The sequence below is a fragment of the Cylas formicarius genome, unplaced genomic scaffold (assembly GCF_029955315.1).
Source record: "Cylas formicarius isolate icCylForm1 unplaced genomic scaffold, icCylForm1.1 PGA_scaffold_7__23_contigs__length_41026272, whole genome shotgun sequence".
In the NCBI taxonomy this organism is placed as follows: Eukaryota; Metazoa; Arthropoda; class Insecta; order Coleoptera; family Brentidae; genus Cylas; species Cylas formicarius.
Genome location: NW_026844352.1, coordinates 4,908,084 through 4,931,381, shown reverse-complemented (window position 1 = coordinate 4,931,381; position 23,298 = coordinate 4,908,084). Strand labels below are relative to the sequence as shown.

General features: G+C 34.5%; 2 protein-coding genes across 11 annotated transcripts in view; one reads left to right on the top strand and one right to left on the bottom strand.

Annotated features, from left to right (window-relative positions):
* LOC132704331 (uncharacterized) overlaps positions 1-15,826 on the top strand; it is a 116,032-nt gene extending 100,206 nt beyond the window's left edge. For 8 of the 9 annotated variants that reach the window (XM_060674261.1, XM_060674260.1, XM_060674262.1 and 5 more), the window contains 3 exons: positions 1,772-1,853; positions 7,106-7,416; positions 12,598-15,826. In XM_060674261.1, the coding sequence (XP_060530244.1) occupies positions 1,772-1,853; positions 7,106-7,416; positions 12,598-14,451 (2,247 nt within the window). In that variant the 3' untranslated portion in view covers positions 14,452-15,826. The remainder of the gene's footprint in view (positions 1-1,771; positions 1,854-7,105; positions 7,417-12,597) is intronic. The other variant, XM_060674265.1, reaches the window with a different exon arrangement.
* Positions 15,827-15,868: 42 nt separating this feature from the next.
* On the bottom strand, positions 15,869-19,428 carry LOC132704806 (uncharacterized). Of its 2 annotated transcripts, XM_060675065.1 has the most exons (7): positions 19,120-19,428; positions 18,743-19,051; positions 18,591-18,692; positions 17,933-18,513; positions 17,580-17,883; positions 17,312-17,502; positions 15,869-16,082 (listed from the first exon to the last, which is right to left on the bottom strand). In XM_060675065.1, the coding sequence occupies exons 4-7, from the start codon at positions 18,480-18,482 to the stop codon at positions 15,946-15,948; spliced, it is 1,182 nt and encodes a 393-aa protein (XP_060531048.1). In that variant the 5' UTR covers positions 18,483-18,513; positions 18,591-18,692; positions 18,743-19,051; positions 19,120-19,428; the 3' UTR covers positions 15,869-15,945. The 2 variants fall into 2 exon arrangements, with proteins under 2 accessions (XP_060531048.1, XP_060531047.1); XM_060675064.1 differs by having other exon boundaries at positions 17,933-18,692.
* Positions 19,429-23,298: the final 3,870 nt, after the last annotated feature.

Here is a 23,298-nt window from a genome sequence, read left to right as displayed (position 1 = left end):
TAACAGCTTAAGCCACTGAATAAAAATGTAAATACATTAAAGTAACAGGATTTTTCAACTTATATTGAGTAGAGTAGCCTGTGGAAGTTTCTTTAAAAAATTATAAAATTACCGGCTATATTTTTCCGAATTTGCTCGTGAAAAGTGGCGCATACATTTTGTTTTGATAAACCTATATATTTAGTTCCACTAACTAAATAACGGGGAATATCGGGTGGGGAAAATCTAACTGGAAAAATTGTTCAAGAAGCAACCGTAGAACCTCAGAATGAGGAAATCCATTCCTATGTCGTTTTTGGCTTATTACTTAACGAAATCCGTTTTTTACGCATTACGCTCGTTCCTTCATAGCAAGTCTAGTCACCTTTTCGTCCCTTAACTCTTATAAAAAGTTGCCATAGTAACTAGAGCTTAGTATAAAGCTATAAAACAAATTTTTTAAAAAACTGTTTTTCAGGCTAGTACTGTAATTAATTCAATTTATAAATCTTCTGAATCTGCTTCGGTTATTGATCAGTCGCACTTGGTGTCGTTTCGCCGATCATCCTGTTCACGTTTTCTACAACTAGTTTGCATTCTGCTCTGTACATGCTTATATACGGTTTGGGAAGGGGGGGGGGAGCTTAAGGAGGGGCATGAATACTGGTCTCCGATGACTGGTTCCTATATTAGTGAAACGCAACCTTAAATCTGCTGTTAAGACTCATCAATGGTTCTCTAACCTAATCTCCAGCATGTAGCTTCTTACATTAAAATTGAACACTGATAGTTTCGTATTTAACGTCCGAACAATATGCTGGTTAGTTTCGTCGTAGAGTTCACCTCTTTATTAAACTCTCAACATAATTTCAGATATATTAAAATCAAACCCCATCTTAATTGCTTGATTGCTTGTCAGGAACATACTTTCCTTGTGACGTTAACATTTATGAACAAATATCAGGAACAGCTATGGATTTTCGATTATCGTCAGTCATCGCGAATATATTTTTTGAGAAGAAAGCCTTATACGCTATACTTCTTAAAGTGCGTTTTATCCTTAAATTAGAAACTAATAATAATCTCATATATTCTTAAATGTTCTTATTAATTGAAACTCAGACCCAACATTAGGTCATTCAGTTTCCGGAAAAACTACACACACATACCCATACCCTAATGTTTTTTTACATCACCATCCGACCCAGAAATCACGGGCTATTAACTCTCTTAACAGTACTATCTCAACCCAAATCACTGGACCCAGAATTAATATAATACTCTCAAGAACCCAAAAAGCCTCCTTAAAATTAACACGAACATAAGCAAGATCAGGAGTAGGACTTAACCGCGACTCAGATTATCAGTCATCGGAGAAAATGTTCATAATACTCCTTTAGCTGCACCCCCTCAGTTAAGCTCTGAAGAAGTCGACAGAAAACAACCGATCCAGAAGGAACCTAGAGCATTTGTATATTGCATTTTAGTTGGCCCTAAATGACGCAGAATTTCTCTCGCTTTTAGGTATGAGTTTATTGAGTTTCGTTACATACCCACGGGTTGTATGCGTGGTAAATTTTTGCATAAAACTTAACCATCTCTTTAAAACCTCAAAACACTAAAAACTATGGTAATCTTAAGTTCCAAAGTAAAAAAACAAACGTCAAAAACAAAATTCTACCGAAATAATAACGCATGTCGTGTTTACAAAGAAATTCCTGTCATTACTGAAAACGTTTGATGGCTGTATCGTCTAAATTTTTCGGTACTTTTTTTTTTCTATGCACTAAAGCTTTCTTCGGCGCTACCAGCGACGCCGGAAGTCAATGAAGAATCTTCTACGCGGAGTATATCGCCCGAGGGTGTTTCTAGAGGTAAGTTTAGTGTTTAAAGTGTTCGTGCTTTTTTTGTGACTAACCTATGAGCGAATAACGTCACATTAATCTGCAACGAAAATGGCCTTTTGGGGACCATTATAAAAGGAAACGAAATAACGAAAAAAATGTAGTTTGTACAGCAACGGTTCAAATTGTTTCCGTTTTTCTTCTGAAATAATTAATGCAGTATTGTGAAAGTTATGTTATCTATCTTCAGAGAAAGGATGTTATGAAAAACATTATCATTTAAATTTACGAAGAACCGGTTTATACTCGATGTTTGTCACATTTTGTGAAAATTCCTGTCAACACTATTAGGTGTCTGTCTAAGACAGATGCATAGCCTTATCTTTTCTCACCATCGTGTTTTTCATATAATAATCTCTGGTACTAAATGGAATACGAAATTTAATGCTCAACGAATAGAAGAGGAATTTTATAATGGCTTACCATAGTATGCAAGAATGGTACAAAATTATTTAAATCTTGACTCTTGGGATTTTTTTTAAACTGTTACATTTGACATTCAATGCCATACCTTCTTTAATCAATAAGAACAAGACGTGAAGATGCTGAGAAAAGATAAGGGTAGGCATTGACTTTTTCTTAAAATAACTTTAATAAATAAATTTCATTATTTCTAGCAAGTCTATTACTTTAGGTATAGTCCGATATTTAAGATCCATTGATTTAACATTCAAAGATTATTTATAAACTTTCATTGGTGAATATACCCTCTCTTTGAAGATATAAAAAAAATAAGTGTCCTTTTCAACGCTTCTGCATCAAAAAATAAATGTTTATAATTTTTAAATGCCACTCAGGGATGAATTACTATTGAAACTTACCTACCTACTGGAGAGTATTAATGCAGGTTTTCAATACTACCATTGTCAATCGAACGTTTCCCAATATTGCCGAAATCTACTTCCACTGTTCTCTTGGGACCTGAGTGCAGTATGATTCACTTTTCCCAACACCAATATCAAAGACAAAAACCCTGACCTTGAATTTGGTCGAAATTTCCAATACCCGATATTTTACAACAGCTTGCAGAATACATCAGTTGTAATTTGCCTCTTCACACAACTATGGTTTTAGCTCAACTTAGACTAACGAAAAATTAAACTCAACTGTACTAAACTTTGCACTGATAATCTGATTACATGTACTCTTTATATCGAAGTTAGAACTAACCTGTTTGCGTTTTGTGCAGGGGAACTGGATTTATGTCCATTCTAAAACATATCTTCTTCTTCCTTTACTGTATTAGCAATTTAAAGCAAAATTAAACAGCTCAACTCTTTCGATGATTTCTCCATCGATTAGCCGGTCTTCTCGGGTCACGAACGTTTTGCTTATCACAATGAACTTGATTCTTGCGACATTGAGGCCCTGACTTTGTGTTGCCTTAACATTTATAGAACCTCTTGGCAATTCTTGCAGTATTGGAGGATCACTGGGGTATTTACAACCCATTGAGTGCCACCTGACTGATGGTAATTTTTGAAAAAATGTTATTGTATTTAAGTAGGTGTATAATGTTATAACAATCTCAAAAAGACAATGAATATTTCGGAAACACTTTGCAACTTACGCTATATTTTGTTGTACTGCAGGTCGTTTGACATTGCTCACGTTGTAATTCTCGGGCCAAATCTATTTACTTTTGTCTTACGTCTTACCAACCCACTAAATGTGAACTTGTTGTGGTGCAAGGCCGTCAACATTAAAGAAACAATATATCTGGTTGCATCTCGTTAATAATATGAAATATAGGTGAAAGAGGAAACGAAAATTGTATATTTGCAACAAGTGCGGTAAACGGTATTTCACGGACTTACGAATTTATTTGACACGAGCGGAGCGAGTGTTTAATAAACGAGTGAGTTAAAAAGTTTACCGAACGTGTTGCATACTATACTTTTTCTACGACCGTTAGTTTTCGGGTACATTTTCGCAAAATATGAATACATTCACAGACATGATTGTCAGAATTGACAAACGTCAAAATTCAAAGCGTGGGAAATATCTCCGAAAACATCCGATTGCTCCCAAACCCGTGCGGTAAAATCCCTGACGTGGTAAAGCGACGCTTCCCGCACGCTAGATCGGTGCGTAATTAGGTATTTTACAGACGGGAGTAGAAAAACATATTTTTGATATCAAAATTGCTTGTTCTCCTTGTCGTGTGTTTATAGTCTTGTTTCACCGCCTTATTGTAAAGGTGTGACTAGCGGAGTTGCGGGTAAATTTGGGGTTAACAAGGCTGGTTTCGTTCGTTGATGTTGGTAGTCATGTTTTAATTTCATTGATTTAATGACACTGCCACCATTGACTTTATGCATTTTAATTGTATAGAAACAACCATTTGGTTAGTTTTGGTTAGTTTCTATTATTCTGTAGAGTTGATAGAGAAGAGAGGACTATTATTTAAAAATACGTACATGGACGAGAGAGTACCGTGTGTTCAATTTATATTGATGACATTTTAATTGGCTGTAACTTTTTTGTTTTTGGAGAAGTGACGTCTAAAACAAAACTATCAATTTTCTGATATATAAGCTACATGATTTTTTTAAATTGGAACACATGTGTTTAATAGAATATCTTATTCCGATTACAATGATTACACTTTATATTTTAGTAAACTCGTTTTTGACAAATGGGAAAAAATAGGAAATTTTTATATAATTTCAAAGAGTGTCCTGACTGACAAATAAGAATATGTTTTACGTTTGACGTATTAATAAAAAACGTTAATGGTTGAATTATTGTGCCAGTTATTATTGTTAAAATGGTTTTTCACGAATTTAGCATCCGTGAAAGGAGTGATGTGCTTTCTGAATAATAAAAGTACAACCGCAACAGATATTTCCAAGGCTGGCAAAGAAATTTACAGAGATCAATCATCAATCATCTCAGTCTTGGTTAGTGTATACATATAATGCATTTAAATTTCGTAAAACTCAAAAACTAAGTGAAGAACAATGTCAAAGGAGTATGTTTGGATTTTTTAAATAGACATAATGAGAATAATAATTTTTTGAAAAACATTTTATGGACTGATGAAAGTTCGTTCACTATAAGAAAGTGTTTTAATAGACAAAATACGCGATATTGGGCTTTAAATAAACCTAGAAAAATACATGAAATAAAAACCCAGAGGTAAAGTCTGTTCATAGATATAAGAAAGTGACTAGCTGATACGATTAAGGAAAGACCCGGGCAAGCTGTAAGAATGAAATATGGCCGAGCAGGTCCGTACCTTGCTTAGAATTTAATTATTTGGGGTTTTGTTAGGAAAGATGCTAAACAATATTTATTTATTTATGTATGTATTTATGTTTAAATCAAAAATAAAATTACAAATTATTTTTATTACGTACTTAAATTACTTAAAATTATTCACATAATACATCAGTATCACTGTCGCTATCATCGCCTGTTCTAATTATTATTTGTTCTATATTATTTGCAATATGGATATACGATTGTTCTGCTTTTTCTATATGTTTAACAGAATTTGTCCAACTTTGTGGAGGGATGTTAAAAACTTCGGTTTCCATAAGTTTGAGGACATTGGAGTTAACACGGGGAAAAAAATTGTTACGACGAATTCTAAAAGATTCCATTAAAACTTGCCTTTTGTCATTTTTTTTTAATCTAAAACCCATGTGTTGAATGCACTTCCATAGTTTTTTTTATTTAACGCCGGTTTCATCTTTTTCAAGCCTCCTAATTCAGATATCTAATGTAGGCACGCTTTGTTCCTCGTATAACTGGTAAATTTTACGCCGTATTATATCTTGATCACTTTCATCTACACTCGTGAAAATGTCAGCATCGCTTCTTTTTTCCTCGCCGAAATGAGATTATTCACAATTTTCCATACAGTTGATGTTGGAATTTTCGTCAATGTGGCCGTTTCTTCTAAAGATGCTTGCTGGCACCACGTTCAATGAGAGTCAAATAAACATTGTGTATAATTTCCTTAGTATCAATAGAATAGTGTTTTCTACATTTGGGCGGGAGCATCCCTTAAACTAAGTAGTATACCAAACCAAAGGATATTAAACACAGGTAGGTATAAAATTATTTTCTATTACGGACCACAATTTTACCTAAATTTAAATTCCGAAACTTTAGGTAATAATTTTGTTGCATTGTATGATAATGACCACCCTTGGATAATCCCATTCAAAAGCATTTGGTCACTGGAGATCATGATTTGCAAGTCTTAGAGCCCCAAATAGAACAATATATATATATATATATATATATATATATATATATATATATATATATATATATATATATATATATATATATATATATATATATATATATATATATATATATATATATATATATATATATATATATATATATATATATATATATATATATATATATATATATATATATATATATATATATATATATATATATATATATATATATAAATATTATTTCCCCCTAAATATATCAGCGCTGATTATATCGCAGCAAGACGATGGAATATCCCAGGGGTTGGATACAGCAAACGATTTCAGAGGCAATCAATCAGTTAAGAGACAATTAGAGTGTATGATAAATGTGCTACATTCAGCAGTATTTAGAACAGTTAAAGAATTTTTTACTTTAGCGTGTCTTGTCATTTTTAGTGTTTTTGTTCTACTTTAATTTGTAAATAATTATTGTTGTTGCAGTCAGCCAGGATTTCTCTTTGAAATTTTATAAAAGTTTCCTATTTTTGCACATTGGACTAATTGCAATCGGAATATGATATTCTATGAAAAAAATGTGTTGTTGGCTCATATGTCAGAAAATTGATAGTGTTTTGTTGAAAAAAAACTTGGCTACTAACCCTACATTTTGATTTTTTTTTGTTTAGCTTGATTTCTCTAAAAACAAAAAAGTTACAGCCAATTAAAATGTCATCAAGATAAATTGAACGCACGGTACAACTAGGCAGCAATGGCTACACTCCAGCCAATCAATTAATCTTGTTATATTATCAGATGAAGAATTGTTTACTTAGTGGAGTTGTTTCATATTGGTAGTCATGTTTAATTTACAAGAAACTTGGATCTTGCACAACCTTTTGACCTAGCAATTGCTTGCAAGCTTTACTGCATAATGTCAAACGGCCTTATTGTAAAAACAATCGTAAGTAATTTGCTAAGCACGGCATGTCTGCATTTTAATTTATGCCGTTTTCGCTTTGGCATCCTTATCTATTCCAGACCAAATAACCGAGCTTTATAGTACCGCCGGCACTACCAACAGCGCCCTCACCGCCAGTAACAGCGGCCTAACCGAAATTAAATTAAAATCTTCCTCTTTACCAGCCGGTGTTATGTTGTCCAGTTCGGAATCGTTCCGTCTGAAACGGAATAAGATTAATTCGGGTAGAAGTCAAGACGACGCGTCTTTGTATGAAGAGGAGCGGGAGGAAAAACTGTCGCTATTCGAACGTATATTTCCTAGGAGGAGCGGCAAGAAGAAGAGAAAAGACGAAAAAATTAAGGAAGATGCCGCTAAGAATGAGGAAAAGGTGAGCACTTTGCCGGTCAGCAATATATTATGGCAAAATACAAAGTTTTAAAAAAGTTTTGTATTTTTATGAAAATAAGATTTTGGATACCTCGATCGTTGATTATCAATTTATATAAATGGAACACCATTGAATGGTGTTAGGTTGTAGGACAGCTAACTCTGTGGTTTTTAACGCTATTTGGAGATTTCTAAATAAAAAGTTTTATAGCATGGGTCAGTTTTGACTCCCATAGTGTTAGAAGAAGTCCACTTAAATATTAGAACAACGATGTGGCTTGAGCTAGATGGAGGAGTACACATTGATTGGAAAAATCAATTTCAAAACTGCGACCCCAGATTCCGACATAACACCACTACATTTCTTTTTATTGAGATATATAAAAGGAATTCTTCGCAATGCAAGTTTAACCACAATAGATAGTATAAAAATTCATATTAGAGACTGCTTTAACACTGTAATCAGAGTTAGCAATCCTTTCAAGAAAAGAATATGTCGAAGTCTGTTGAAGTTTCATAAAATTTTGAAAAATTTTATACATTATAATTGTTAATATCGATGTTATAGTAGCCACCTAGTTACAAAATTTATCAAGTCGTAATAAAGTATCATAAATCATAAATAGAATAATAGATCATAAATAAATAGAATAAATTATATGTCATTTTTAAATACCATAGGCAACTATAGGTAATTAAAAAGTACATTTCCTGGTATGTTAAAAAATATGAGGCTTCATCAAGTTATAGTCAGTTAAAGTTGTTGTTCGATTACCACACATTTGGCCACTCTGTATAAGATGCGACGTATTTTATAATTGAGATATGATCTTAAGGTTTGGCATAAATCTTATTGAAAGGCACATTTATTTGGGTCATACAATCCAATACAAGTTTGATACAATTAACACTTTTGGAACAACCTGTATGGATGAAACTAATTTTTAAAAGTTAAAATAACTCTGTAGATCAGCGGATCAAACACCTTTATATCCCGCCAAAACGAATTTTTTTTACGGTTGTCACGATTTCCCAAGTTATGAGTTTTAATTTATTAAACTTCTTAAACTCGAACCCACCTACGAAAGTTGTTTCAGAGCTTTCGTTAATTTTCAAAGTTTTATTCGTATATGATTAATATATTAGTATCTCGAAAGAGGGCAATCTGTCATTAAAATAAAATCTTCAATCGGAGAAATTAGATTTAAAAAATTACTTCAAACTTTGGTTACATTTTGGTGCTTTTTTTTTTTTTTTTTTTTTTTTTTTTTTTTTTTTGATAAATTCAGATGAAATATAAAAGAAATATAAATTAAATTTTCAAAAATTCAGGTGGTGCAAGAAATATAAATTAAAATTTCAAAAATTCGGATGGTGCAAGAAATATAAATTAAAATTTCAAAAATTCAGATGATACAAGAAATATAAATTAAAATTTGAAAAATTCAGATGGTGCAAGAAATATAAATTAAAATTTCAGAAATTCAGGTGCAAGAAATATAAATTAAAATTTCAAAAATTCGGATGGTGCAAGAAATATAAATTAAAATTTCAAAAATTCAGATGATACAAGAAATATAAATTAAAATTTGAAAAATTCAGATGGTGCAAGAAATATAAATTAAAATTTCAAAAATTCGGATGGCGCAAGAAATGTAAATTAAAATTTCAAAAATTCAGATGAAGCAAGAAATATAAATTAAAATTTCAAAAATTCAGATGGTGCAAGAAATATAAATTAAAATTTGAAAAATTCAGATGGTGCAAGAAATATAAATTAAAATTTCAGAAATTCCGATGGTGCAAGAAATATAAATTAAAATTTCAAAAATTTCCACAGAATACATTTAGTTTTTTTTCTGGCGAAGAAAGAGTGTGATAACAGTATATTGTGTAATTGCTCAATTGTAAATATGAAGCAATGGTAATTAACTATTATCATGTTAAAACAGTAGAAAATTTTAAAAGCAATTTTTAACTATTTTACTATTTACAAATCTTCTTTATTCCTCCTGCGTATTTTTAAAAAACTGTGTTTGCAAGGGTCTAAAAAAAGACTCGTTAATCGAAAACTGTTAATGCAACCGAAAAAATTATTGAACGAGAAGAAGTAGAAGATTCGGCTCCGCAACCTTTTATTCTTGAAATTTTTTAAAAAATGTATGCGCCGCATATTCAAAAGAACTGAAAAATGGGTCCCCTTATTATTGAAAATTGGCAATAATTTAAAATTTGTGTTTCAGATGTCAGATTCTTTTACATGAAAACATAGCTCGTCTAGACAGCTAAAACTTTTGTATTTAAGGTTTTTAACTATTGTACAGCGTGCTCACGATATTCCGTGCAATATTAAAAAACGTAATAAGTGCCCCAAATTTGCAGCTACCGACTTTAGACTTGGCAGAGATGTAGAAGTCCGGACCCTCATTTTTTACAAATTTTAGAATTTTTTTTTGCTTATTTTGAATTCCAGAAAATAAATATTTTCTCGAAAACTATTAACCCGATCAGCAGGAAATGCAGGAAATCGGGAACCATAAATTTTATTTCAGGCACTTTTTCCATTCCAGTTTTTCAGTTATAGACAAAAATCTAAAAGACCCTGCAAATCGTTCTTTTCGCTATTAAATTATTGGTCGTAAGTCAAAATTCGTGAAAAATATGGCCAATTGGTTTAAACAGTGTTATAGGCCACATCGAGAGCTACAATTTTTCTATTTACGGTTTTCATCTATCACATACGCTGTTCAAGATATTTGAAAAAAACCAAATGAAAATCACAATTTCTCGCCCTAGACGCGATGACGTCATTTACTATTACCATGTACTGCATGGTTTCACAAAACAATTATTTTCTTGAAAACCGTTTACTCTATTGCAAAAAGTCATATGCCAGGAAACATAGGAGATCCAGGGCTATAACCTCTATTTAGAACATTTTTTTAATTATATACAGGGTGTGTCGTTTATGAGCAAAAAAATCTAAAACATTCTAAAAATTTGGGTAAATTATTGGGGATAAATGAAAAACTGCTAAAGATGCGATAATTGTGTCGAGAGAGAGTTTCAGGTTTCGTCAATTATACAAAGCGTGCGAGATATTTGAAAAATATCATTCGACAACGCTATTATTTGCACAAATTTTAATGTTTAACAAAGTTTGCCGAAACTTTGAAGTTCGGCGAGCCTTGAAAGACACTTTATACAAAGTGTATGCACAATAAAATTACATCGATTTCGCGAAAGCTCAACAAAGGATAGATTGGAGAGACGGGAGGAAAAATATGAACTAGGCTCAAACAATATCAAAGAGCCTTATCACTACGACAAATAAACTTACCAGCATTTACCGTACACAATTACGAAACTGGACATCAAAATTTTACTCGACAAAACTAAAATTTTTGCCTGTCATGAATTCTTTTACCAACGAAAAATTTCGAGAATCCTTTTACTAATATGGGAACTAATCATACGAGACAATGTTCATTTTAATATTTCAGTATTCATATGAGGTACATGTTTTTCTATTTTTACATTTATACTGTTTTGGCTTGCTATAATGTACCTTGCACAAAAATAGTCAATACATTTTAGCTAGCTAGCTAGTTAAAAAAACCTTAAATTTATAGAGTTCATTAGATAATTTTTGTAATAAACCCTACAGAATCAAATCACAAAATTAGAAAAAACATTTTTTCGATGGTCATTTTCGCCAGGTCAAAACATGAAATGTTGACCACATCCACGGATCCATAATAAAAATTCCCAATTTTGGTGTAAAAAACGACATTTTTTCAAAAAAAAATCTCATACGCTGCGTAATTCAAAATCAAGCCAATATTCATAATAAATATAAAGTGTAAAGTCTGTTCAGAGGTATAAGAAAGTGACTAAATAACTAACTGAGTAAGAATGGCCGAACAGGTCCGTACTTTGCTTAGAACTTAATTATTTGGGGTTTTGTTAGGAAAGATATTAAACAATATTTATTTATTTATTTATTTATTTATATATATATATATATATATATATATATATATATATATATATATATATATATATATATATATATATATATATATATATATATATATATATATATATATATTATATGTTTATATTTAAATCTAAAATAAAATTACAAATTATTTTTATTACCTACTTAAATTATTTAATAATAGTAATATTTTTCGCAGGCAGAGAAAGTCCATTTGGAATCCAACCATCTTTAGAGCCAGCATGCAAAATAGTTATTCTTTTACCTCTTTTTGATGGCGCATTTGTTTTACACTTATCAGTTGAATCAACCCAACCGTTTTCCGGGGTATCATAAATGTCGAACCAGATTTCATCCAAGTAAATAATTGGCCTTTGTTATTCTCTATTAATCCTAATTTTTTCTAGATATTCCAGTCGCCATTTCCGAATTCTAAAAGATTCCATTAAAACTTTCCTTTTGTCAAATTTTTTAAATCTAAAACCCATGTGTTGAATACACTTCCATAAGGTAGTTCTGCCACATTTAACACCGGTTTCATCTTTTTCAAGCCTCCTAATTAAAGTATCTAATGTAGGCACGCTTTGTTCCTCGTATAACTGGTAAATTTTACGCCGTGTTATATCTTGATCACTTTCATCTACACTCGAGAAAATGTCAGCATCGCTTCTTTTTTTCCTCGCTGAAATGAGATTCTTTACAATTTTCCATACAGTTGATGTTGGAATTTTCGTCAATGTGGCCCGCTGGCACCACGTTCAATGAGAGTCAAATAAGCATTGTCTCAATAGAATAGTGTTTCCTACATTTAGGCGGGAGCATCTCCTGAGATACACTAGACTCGCACATATATTGCATAATTCGCACACGATTCAACACACGCTGTGTTACAGACGGAATAAGAATGATTACTAATAAACTTAAACTAAGTAGTATACCAAACCAAAGAATATTAAACACAGGTAGTTATAAAATTATTTTCTATTACGGACCACAATTTTCCCTGAATTTAAATTCCGAAACTTTAGGTAATAATCTTGTTGCATTGTATGTTAATGACCACCCTTGGATTATCCCATTCAAAAGCAATTGGTCACTTTCTTATATCTATGAACAGACCATACCTATAGATTCCGCAGCCCGCGGAAGTTTCTTTGAGAAATTGTTTTGCTCTGTTTGCAGACTGTTCAAATTATACCAGTACCGTCGGTTATTTCAAAAACCTACAAGGAGGCGTCGTCCTGTTCGGTGACGACCTCGTACAGTCACACGAAACGAGACGAGACGAAACCGGTACCGGCCCCGCGGATGGGCGCCGCTGCCCGACAAAGGATCCAACCCATCGACATACCGGAAACCCCGAAGGACCCGCCACTGTCGCCGGACCGATCGTTCGGCACGTCGCCCATCCAGGCGGAACTGGAGAACATCTTCAGGCAGAGGCAACTGTCCCACGCCACCCTCAATACTCCGCCCCAGTCCCCCAAAAGTCCCCGATTTTCCTCTGTGATATCCAAATCCGAATTTACTTCGTTATCGACCGCCAGGTCGAGCCACACGGAAACCAAACGCGAGATGATGCCAAGAACAACGACCGAAGACATCAGGAAGAAGATAAAGATAGCGAAGTTGTCGCCGTTGCAGCAAAGGGTGATTGATTTAAACCGGGACGACGGCTTCAAGTCGCTGACCGAGTTGTCTTCGAAGCCGGGAAAACCCCTGGCCAAATCGCGCAGCTTCAAATCGTCGGAAGATGGCGCGGAGAGCGACGCAACAAAGTTGGTGACGAAAGCCGCGTCGCTGGACAGCGTGAAACACTTGGACGACGATTTCGCGTCGGAACCACCGATAAACGTCGAAGAGGAGGAGCACGCGATAGACGTGGTCGAGATTCGACAAGAGACCATCGAGACTGACGTTAAGGTGGCCGAGGCTAGAAGTAAAGTTTTCGAGCAGGACGTAGAAATGAAAAACGCTGTCACCATTTCCGGCCCGAGTCACACGGCCATAGTGAACGTCAAGAGTGCCGACGATGACGTCGTGGAAACCGAAAACGCGACGAAAATCGTGCAGACCGTGACGAAGATCCACCTGACTCACGCTGTGGTGCCTGAGTTTTTGAGCAAGCAACTGAACAAAGTAGAAGTGTGGCCTTCGAGCAACATAATCTTCTCGATGAAGTCGCCGAAAGCGCCGGAAGAACAATCCAGGCCTAAGACGTTGTTTAATTTCCAAGCGGACGACCCGGACATCAAGAAACCGCCGTGGTCGTTGGGCAGGAGCGTCAGCAAAGAGGAGGAGACGGTCAAAAAGATCGACGCGAGAGCTTATTCGAGAAAGTCGTCGTCTGTGTCGATTATGGCGGATTCGCCGGTCACAGAAAAACCCCTCGACAAAAGTCGATCCGCGAGTTTGGATTCGTTAAAGAGCAACTCGAGCGGGATCACGGAGAAAACTTCGCCGGACGGGTTACATAAGAAGAAGGGTGCGAACGACGGCGTGGTGTTGAGGCGAAAATCCCTCCAACGACAGAAGAACGAAGACGAGCCCGAACTGATGAAGGTTTTCGCGAGGAGATCGTTGAAGCTGAAAGATACCGAAATCGACCAGCTGCAGGAGGCGATCGTCGACCAGAAGCAGAGGGATTCAGACAAAGAAAATAACGGTAGCGTCGATCTGCCCTCCGGCGACGAGAAAATTATAGAGGACGCGTCGAAGCAGCCCCTGGCGGTTAAAAATGAAGAGGCAGAGGTTCAACTGAGGAAGAGTTTAAGTAATAATATATTTCTGGCTCAGAGGGCTGTGAGTTTGAACCCGCCCAAGGTGACGACCGCCGAGTACGTCATCAAGAAGCAGGCGTCGTTGAACGACAAACGAAGAACGGACCATTGGGTCAACGGTAGAAAGGAAGACTCGAAGAAAACGAGTGACGTATTCGGCAACGAAGACGACGAGGAAGTCGAAGCTAAAACGGCGAACAACTTTAGTCAAAGGAAAGCGGAATGGGAGCAACGGGTGCGACAGGCGAACAAGTAGGTGGTCAAAACGAGTCAACAATTTTTTTGTGATAAACCGCTAAAAACACGTTATTTTTGTCATTGGAATACTGAGCGGGTGTTTGTTTTTGTACATAGATTGCTTATGTGGAAAATTTTAATCAAATATGTTAAATATCGGGTACCTACCTATTCTTGCGCGGAAATCCTATGCCAATAATTAATTCATATTAGTAGTAGGCTACTTGCATCAAACGCGTTGGACGTGGGGCCGTAACCAGTTTAAAACGTATTACCTATAAGTTACATAAAGCGGTAATAAGAACAAAGCAACCTGTTCCCCGTAATTGCTGCCTTCATTTACACAATTCCATCAAAAAAGATCTACCAACCGGTCCTTAAAAAAACCTCTTTCACTCATAATCGAAATTGTTACTGAAACTGCTAGAAATAATAAAAAAAAACTTGGAACACGCAATGTCAACAATACCATAGAATCCATAGAGAAAAGAGATAGGTTAGCTTAACGATTCACACCGGTTGACATTTGCATCGTAACGTCATGTCAATTACGAAGTCGACTTTGGGGATGTTTTGCCTGAAACGTAAAATTCATGCAATGGGCCTATTACAAATTTGTACTTATGAGATATTATATAAGTTCCGACGCAAACGTGTATGTAAATATTATACGTATCTGTAGGATCACGTGATCACCACTTTCTTTTAATTTTTAACATTTGATGGAGACGTACCAGTAGAAGGATTTGCCTACAATTTTAAACCAGTTTTGGGTTCTGGCGCTTGGTTAACCACTGTTAAGAATTTTTGTTTACTGATATTTTAAATATTATGTATAAATTAAAATCAAACTGTTTACCGTTGATCAAGCAATCCCTACTAAAAAAAAATAGAAATATTTATTGAAATTTTACTTATTTTATTTTTTCTTATACTTTTGCCTGAAATTAGCTACAATGTGAATGTAATTATATTAATTTTTATATTGTATTGTTTGTATGCGTCACCATTGTGGCTTGGGCCAGTTAAATTGTCCGTTCAAGAAACCGATGACGAACCTTTGATAATTAAATTTGTCTCTCGAGAGAAAACAAATAACCTTGCCTTCCACATAAACTAATGATTGGTTCAAGTTCCGTTGTAGTCTTCCGTAACATTTTAAAATATGTTAATTTTTCGTAGTCGCAACTGCTTTGTAACGATTTTACGTTAATGTAGATAGTTAAGTGCCTTTTTAACAGTCTAAATACTTCGAGCGGTATTAAGAGAATGTGATTAAAGATTCATTGCGAAGCAATGATGTTGAGAGACCCCTTGCCTTTTCGAGAGATATTGGTGCTTGATTGGAAAAATATTATATGTATTACTGAATGTAGTAAATAAGAGATTTAAATGTCCCTATGAAATAAAACAATTTCTAATTTTTATATGTGACCTTTAATTTCCTCGAATACCAAATTGATTCCTGTAAAGTCTTTGGGTTTTCGACTTCCCATTTTTTTCCCAATGTCTTTCATGGTTTCGAACTTCCCGATTCTGCCACGTGATTGCAAAGTGACTTTACCGTAATGCAACCAACATGAAAACGGTTTTTACACTTAGCACATCTTACGCTGGTAATCAATCTTCTTCGACACCTTGCACACGAACCTTAAAACAGAAAACACATTTCAATCTCTCACTTCTAAGGCCAGCTAAAATTTAGACAATGGCAATTTTGGCAAAATGGGTCTGATATTCGTCTAGTCGTGCAATTGAGCTTTTTAAAATAACCGCCAGAGGCCGCAATCGAAAAAGACGTATTATACAATCACGGGCTTTGGCATTATGCCACCTTTCGGTCATCTTTGTTACATTGAAGTTTTGTCGCATATTTTTCCGCAAAAACGAAGCCTATTATTGGATTAAACTAAATAATAATTGATAAATATAAAAAATCAATCATTGATGAGTAAGGATCACCCTTCAACATAATAAGTTGATGACTATAATAAGCGATATCGAAATGGACTGTCGAGACATTCGGATAATAAAATCTGAAGTGCGTATTATTTGAGAAAAAATCTTCTAGACATTGACAGGCACTCTTATTAATGGTAACACGCCATAAAGTCGTCAACAAAAAATAAAAATATATGTAATATGAAAAAAAATGAGAGCGTCCATTCAACATGGCATGCGCGAGATTCAAAGTTTTGCTTTTAACCAATGACCTTGCGGCATTAACAATCAACATGGCCGCTGACTGATCGCCAATAAGTTTGGATGCGGCATTTTTACGGCAATATTTTCGCAAAATATGTCCAGATCCCATTAAATCTTCATGCAAAAAGGAGTTAAATGGCGCGAAGTGCAGATTGGTAGGTGAAATGTGGAAACATGGTCCGCGGATCATTTCCATCTCTAAGAAAATATCATTTACCGTTTAATAGCCGTGTGGGAGTTATAATAGTTATATGAGGTCGAAGCATCCCAAATTCTAATTTGGTAAATGTTGAATAGATTATAATCTAATCACCTGTGGTAACAATTATTTACGCCAGATAATAAATTATTTATGAATTAAGCTGAGTTTAAGCTTTAAAACGTAAAATAATTGGGGATGACCATTTTAGCATTCTTATTACTTAGAAAGTCATACTGTCGACATCGTAATACACTCCTCCATTGTAATTTCAAAATTTGTGACGGTATTACTCATTTACGACATTCTGTGAATAAAAGAAAGGGACAGATAATTAGTTTGTCATTTATCATTTCCTACTTATGATGGCCAAAAATTTCTAAGCATTTTATCAATGAGTTATCTGGTCTCCGGTAAATATTAAATCAAATTTTTCAAAAAGTGATTCCTTTTTAAGTATCGACACATTGCTTACCAGAGTTAACTGTAGGATGACTCCTTTTAACATGCTTCTTGATCTCTAAGTAGCTGCTGCATTTATAACTGCATTTGTCGCAGTAGTGCATTGTAATTGTATTATTGAGGTGTCTTGCCTCATGAAGGTGTATACCTAGCTGCATTTTAGTTTGAAAGTCACAGTAGAGACACCTGTATTTCTTTCCTATTCTAAAAATAATGTATTCATTTATATAAAACACATTTTATAAAAAAAATTACTAAATCATCAATAACCGTTTACTAACTTCGCTTTTCCCGTCTTTAGCTTTCTCTTTAGTTTACTTTTAATTTCTGCATCACAATTTGACATGTTTACGATCAGTTGTTTGTTCATATCCAACGAGCAATTCTTTAACAAACTTAATTCTGCATCTATTGATGGGATTCCTTGCACATCATTGCAAGCATTGCTTGTGTTGATCTCATTAGTTGCAATTTGGAGTTCGAGCTCTGGAGGACCGTCATCAATCTCTTCTATCATTTGAATATCATATAGATCGAGTTCTTCTGGTTCGTTTTTGACAAAGGACTCCAAATTAGGGCATTCGTCTAAAAAATTCGGGATATATCAACCTTAATAAAAAATATGCAAGCTTACCAAAGTTTTCAGTGGAATATTCTCGAATTTCCAGATCGCGATCACTAAGAATTTCTGCTTTAATTTGTATATGTTCAGTTTCTTCTTGTCCATGACTACTAAGTCGATAATTGCTGAAAGATGCAAGTAGCTGTTCAACAGTTTGTTGCCCATTAGGGCAAGCTTCCAGTGAAACCTGCTTTTGCCTAGGCTTTTTAATATCAGAAATTGGATTTGAACCAGTCTCTTCTAAAACAGGAGGCTTCTCTCTAAAAGTTTTCGTATTCTTTTTTTGTTTCGCACCACTCAAACTAACCGGATCTATAATTTGTTCTAGGATGGGTAGTTCGTCTCTAATAACTTTCGTTTTGCTTCTTTTTGCAGACTTATATTTTCGCATATTCTCAATTGGTACTATCTCTTCTAAAATAGGTGGTGTGTCAAATGTTCTGGCACAGTAATTTGGATGTTTAGAACTGCTTCCAATTGAAATTATTTCCTTGTCTAGCACAGGTACGCTTCCCCTAATCATTTTTACCTTGGATGTTTTTATAGCTTCTAATTTCAACATTTGCTTCAAATCTGATCCATTATCATATTTGCTAAAAAGAACACACATGGTCTGTAAATCTTCCTGTGTTATGGTTTTCCTCGAAAAACTTTTGCAATACAAACTGACTTTTTCGTTTACTTCCAGCAATTGTCTTCGAAAATTATATGTTATTTGAAGATTTTCCCAACATTTATGACATAGAACAGGGTTTACGACTTTGTCACAAGCCTAAAATATAAAAAAATTCGGAAAGGAAAAATTAAGATATCTACACTTACAATATATATTTTGCATCCTCTTAACATACTAACGATGTATTCCACAGGAAGAATATTTTTCGGGCTATCATATAAATATAAAGCAACTGAAGTGGTTGGCTCCAAACACAGTCTACATACTAGAAAGTTTCCCTGTAGACTCTCATACCTCTTTAGTAGTTTTAAATTTATGGTTGGTCCTTTCCTTTTTTTTAACTCGAAAAAAATTAAGCCATTTGCTCTGTTGGCTAGTATGGCAAGACATTTGCTGGTTTTCAAATTTGCAATGCATGTGTCACATAAAATTTGATCCCTGAGTAATTTTGCTTTCTGTAAAAACGATCAGTATTAATTATTGAAGTTCTAAGATTAAAATTACATTTTTTGTTGAAACATACCATGTTTGGGGAAAAAAAATACTTATTTAGTGATTTCATTATATGGGATAATTTTATTTTACGGGTGCTATAATAATCATTTTCCCTCAAGCAAAATCTGCAAATATCTTTTAATCTGCTCATCTTTGCAACTTAATTTTATTCACTTATTTATAATGTAACCTAAAGTTAGTTATTTTAGGTTAAAAATATTCGCATAGAATTCATTTCGACGTTGCCAACGAATCAAAAAGTTCAACAAGGTTGAATGGTTTTGTTACAACAAGCCAATTGCTTGTGTTTCCTTTTAAATTCCAAGCGCACTGAAAGGTCGTGTATTGTTTAGCAGAATTTGCTAGGTGCTCGTGCTTAACAAATAATTTTTGTTATGTATTCAAAAGCATAAGTAAGAAATTTTATTCATTAGACGTCATCAAATTGTTGCGCACACAGTACCACTAAAATGATATTTTTTTTAACTATGGTTTGAAAGAAATGTCTTTTCAATGTGGCAACGTTAGTACGAACAAGCGCCTACGCCAATACCGTAGATTATAAAAGTAGTTGGAGGGGAGAGTTTTTTAACCTCGTTTTCATGTTCGTTTGCTTTTGCTTATTTTTTTGTGAGAAAAGTGACTTTTTGAAAATCACAGGTTTCTTTGGACATTGCCATTACAAAGGATGAAGCAATACTGTGAAATTTGAGGATAACATATCGTTTTGAATACTGTGTGTCGAAAACGTGTTTAATAGGCAGGTGTACTTTTTTTTCTTGTTTTGTGTATTTCTGCTTCGTATTATTTATTGTAAATTCGAACGTTCAAAGGTATCAGTTGTGTGCCAAAGTGGTTTAATGTGGCCTTTTATAATGTAATAATGAAAGTTTTAATATTGTTACGTTATAATCTCACGAAAATTATTTTCCCGTACCGTATAGTAACCGTGTGAGACAACACTCCTCATCCCACTCGTCCCTTGCCAAAATTACTATATTGTCATCGCAACAGAATTTTGATGAATGATTTATGTGGTTTCTTCTAGTTGGGCGTCTGGGGTTTTTAAGTGAACACAAGTGCGGATATTTTCTCAGAGTTCGAATGTCAGTGCAACAATTGTGATGCCCCTTTTTATAATTAAATTGACGGCAGTCGCAGCTACAATTAATAATTAATAGAGTCATTTTCGGCTGACGAAGATGCTGAGTGATGTTAGTGGTTTTTGGAAATCTCAACATTTTAGAAAAAAAGAAGGTAGATTTTGGGTATCAAACCTCAACAACAATGACAATTTATATACTAAAAACGGAAAAAATTTCACCAAATTGCAGTAGTTGAAAAGCCTAGAGGAAGAAGTTTAGACTTGAGAGGATGTTTACCAAAACGCCTACTAAGTAGGTAACTAAACAGAACTTACTACCATAATCTGGTGAAAAGTATGTCATTCCCAAGTGAAAAATTACTCATTGCAAAAGAGATATTTTGCTGAAAGAATAACTGCATCATGACATGCTTAGGGAAGCCCAACCTCTCTAAACAAAATATTTCTCCAAGTTTGGTTACTATACACAATGGATACCAGTACAATGATCATGAACTCTATGATTGTGTACGGCTCTTTATCAGTCTTTCTTTTCCAAATAGAGGTGCATTATACAATAAAGATCAATGCTGGAAGCATTTTGAAGGCATTAGTTACAATTCAGTGCTCCTCCAAGGTTACAAGCAAATCGAGAAAACGAGAGAATAATAGGTTCAATATCTCAATCGTCAATAAAATCAATTGAACGCAGCAGAGCAGCAGAGAAAACGTGCTCTCGCACCCTAAGTGTGAAACTTCTGGTGGGTACGTGGTCCCAACACTGTCACCTCAAAAATCATAATCACAAAATCGGCATTGCTAATGATGATGAGTATAAAGAATCAGATACCAGAAGGCTGACTTGACGGTCTAAGCAATATACTTCCGAGAATCTGATTGGCGAGTGAATAGATCCTATTTCATATTTGGATAAAATTGAACTATCATCTGATTTTACGTTTGCTGCACTTAGTTTTAATGAAGTTAGGGAAATCATAAATAGTCGAAACGTAACACTTTTCCAGACATTAAAAAAAGCTATAGTAATACCAGTATAAAGTTTTGCGCGAAAACTGTTATAACTCATATTTATATAGAGTAAACACTGAAGACATACAGGATCCTAGTCAATTTTGAAGACATATAAATACGATGCGTAGATCGGCGGGTGCATATCCCAATTGCATGCATTGGGAGAGTGAGATTGCTGGCAATAGCCAAGAAATTGTTAACTTATTTGCGAAACACTTCATCTACATACAAAAAACATGAAGGGGATGTTCCTGACTATAAATTTGACTATGGTTTGGACTTAAATGTCATTAACTTTACTCTGAGTGAAATATTTGCGGGGATAGATACCCTTCGGACTAAGTACTCGTATAGCCCGGACAGTATTCCATCCATTTTAATAAAACAATGTACCTTGAGTGGGCCCCTCCATCACATTTTTAATGCTTCCTTGCCGTCCGGTGTTTTTCCTGATTACTGGAAATTAAGTTATTTAACGCCAATTCACAAAATTGGTGACAGAAGCAATATTAGTAACTATAGAGGTATATGCATACAATCTGTCATTCCCAAACTTTTTGGTAAACTATTTTGTCAGCATTTTTCCTGGTATTGTAAAAAAAATATGTGTGACAACCAGCACGGGTTTTATCGGGGTAAGTCCACTGTGACTAACCTGCTGACGTATCTGTTGGGTGCTTTTGAGAAGTCTAAACAAGTGGACAGTGTCTACACGGACTTTTCGAGGGCGTTTGACAGAGTGGTACTCTGGTTGAATTTTGTCACAGCTTTTTAACACGGCGTACACAGCAAGTGCGAATCAATAATTATATTTCTAAGGAAATTGTGGTGCACTCGAGTGTGCCTCAGAGTTCACACATAGGTCCAGTTTTCTTTAATTTGTTTATAAGAGATCTGAGTGATGTGATTCTTTATTCTGAACATCTTGCCCTCCAGATGATTTTAAATTTTACAAAACAATTGAATCATTTATAGACGCTCAGCTTCTTCAGAGCGACCTTAATAATGTTAGAGAAATAGAAGATGGTCTGGATCTAAATGTTGGAAAGTGTTTTAGTATTACTTTTTCTCGCTTAACACCTTTCAAAATATATTATTAAAAATACAACGACAGAGTGTGTCACTAAAGTTAGGGACCTTGGAGTCATCTTCTGACAGTAAACTTACCTTTTTGGATCACCTGAAGGATATTGTTAACAAGGGCATGAGAGGTCTGGGTTTTATTACCCGTAATAGTATATTGCTCTCATCCGACTGTTTTAAAACCCTTTATTGCTTCTTAGTAAGATCTACACTGGAGTATGCATCAGTCTCCACATTACAAATGTCACATTGATAGATTGGAGACTGTTCAGGGGGCATTTCTGAGGTCCCTAGCATATAGAGCGGTTATAAATATCTACAATAACTTTCACATTAATTATGTTCTGGTATGTGAGCCTTTTGGGATAGATAGTCTGGAAATTAGAAGAACCCACTCCAATATCTTGACGTTTTATAAAATTTTGTCCGGCTCTGACCTTCCCCTTGTGGATCCTACATCTATTTACACACTTTTTGTTGATGACACCATTGTGTCTGTTTCTGGAGATTCATTAGAAGACACGTTTTAAGGGTTTTAGGATCGCACGGGAAAAGGTTGAACACTGGTTTAGTGCAAATAAATTAGTTTTAAATAATCATAAAACAAAGAGAGTGGTGTTTTCCATGCGAAATTTAAGTACAGTTAAATTTAACTAAATAAATACTAGATTCCTTGGCATCTATATTGACCCAAAACTTCAGTGGGTACCCCATATAGGTTTTGTTGCTCAGAAACTGACTAAAAATTTGTATTTGCTTCAAATGCTTGACCGCATATTTTGCACTTTTTCATTCACACCTCCTATATGAGATATTAATATGCAGGCACCGTTTGTTCAGATTATAGCGAAATTCAATTCGAATTGTTATTGGACTTGGCTATCGGGAGGCCTGTAAAAATGCCTTTCGAGACTTGGAAATTCTTACATTGCCCTCGTTGTTTATCTTAGAAAATCTATTATTTATAAAGAAACATGCGCATCTATTTACCACTTATAACGAATTGCA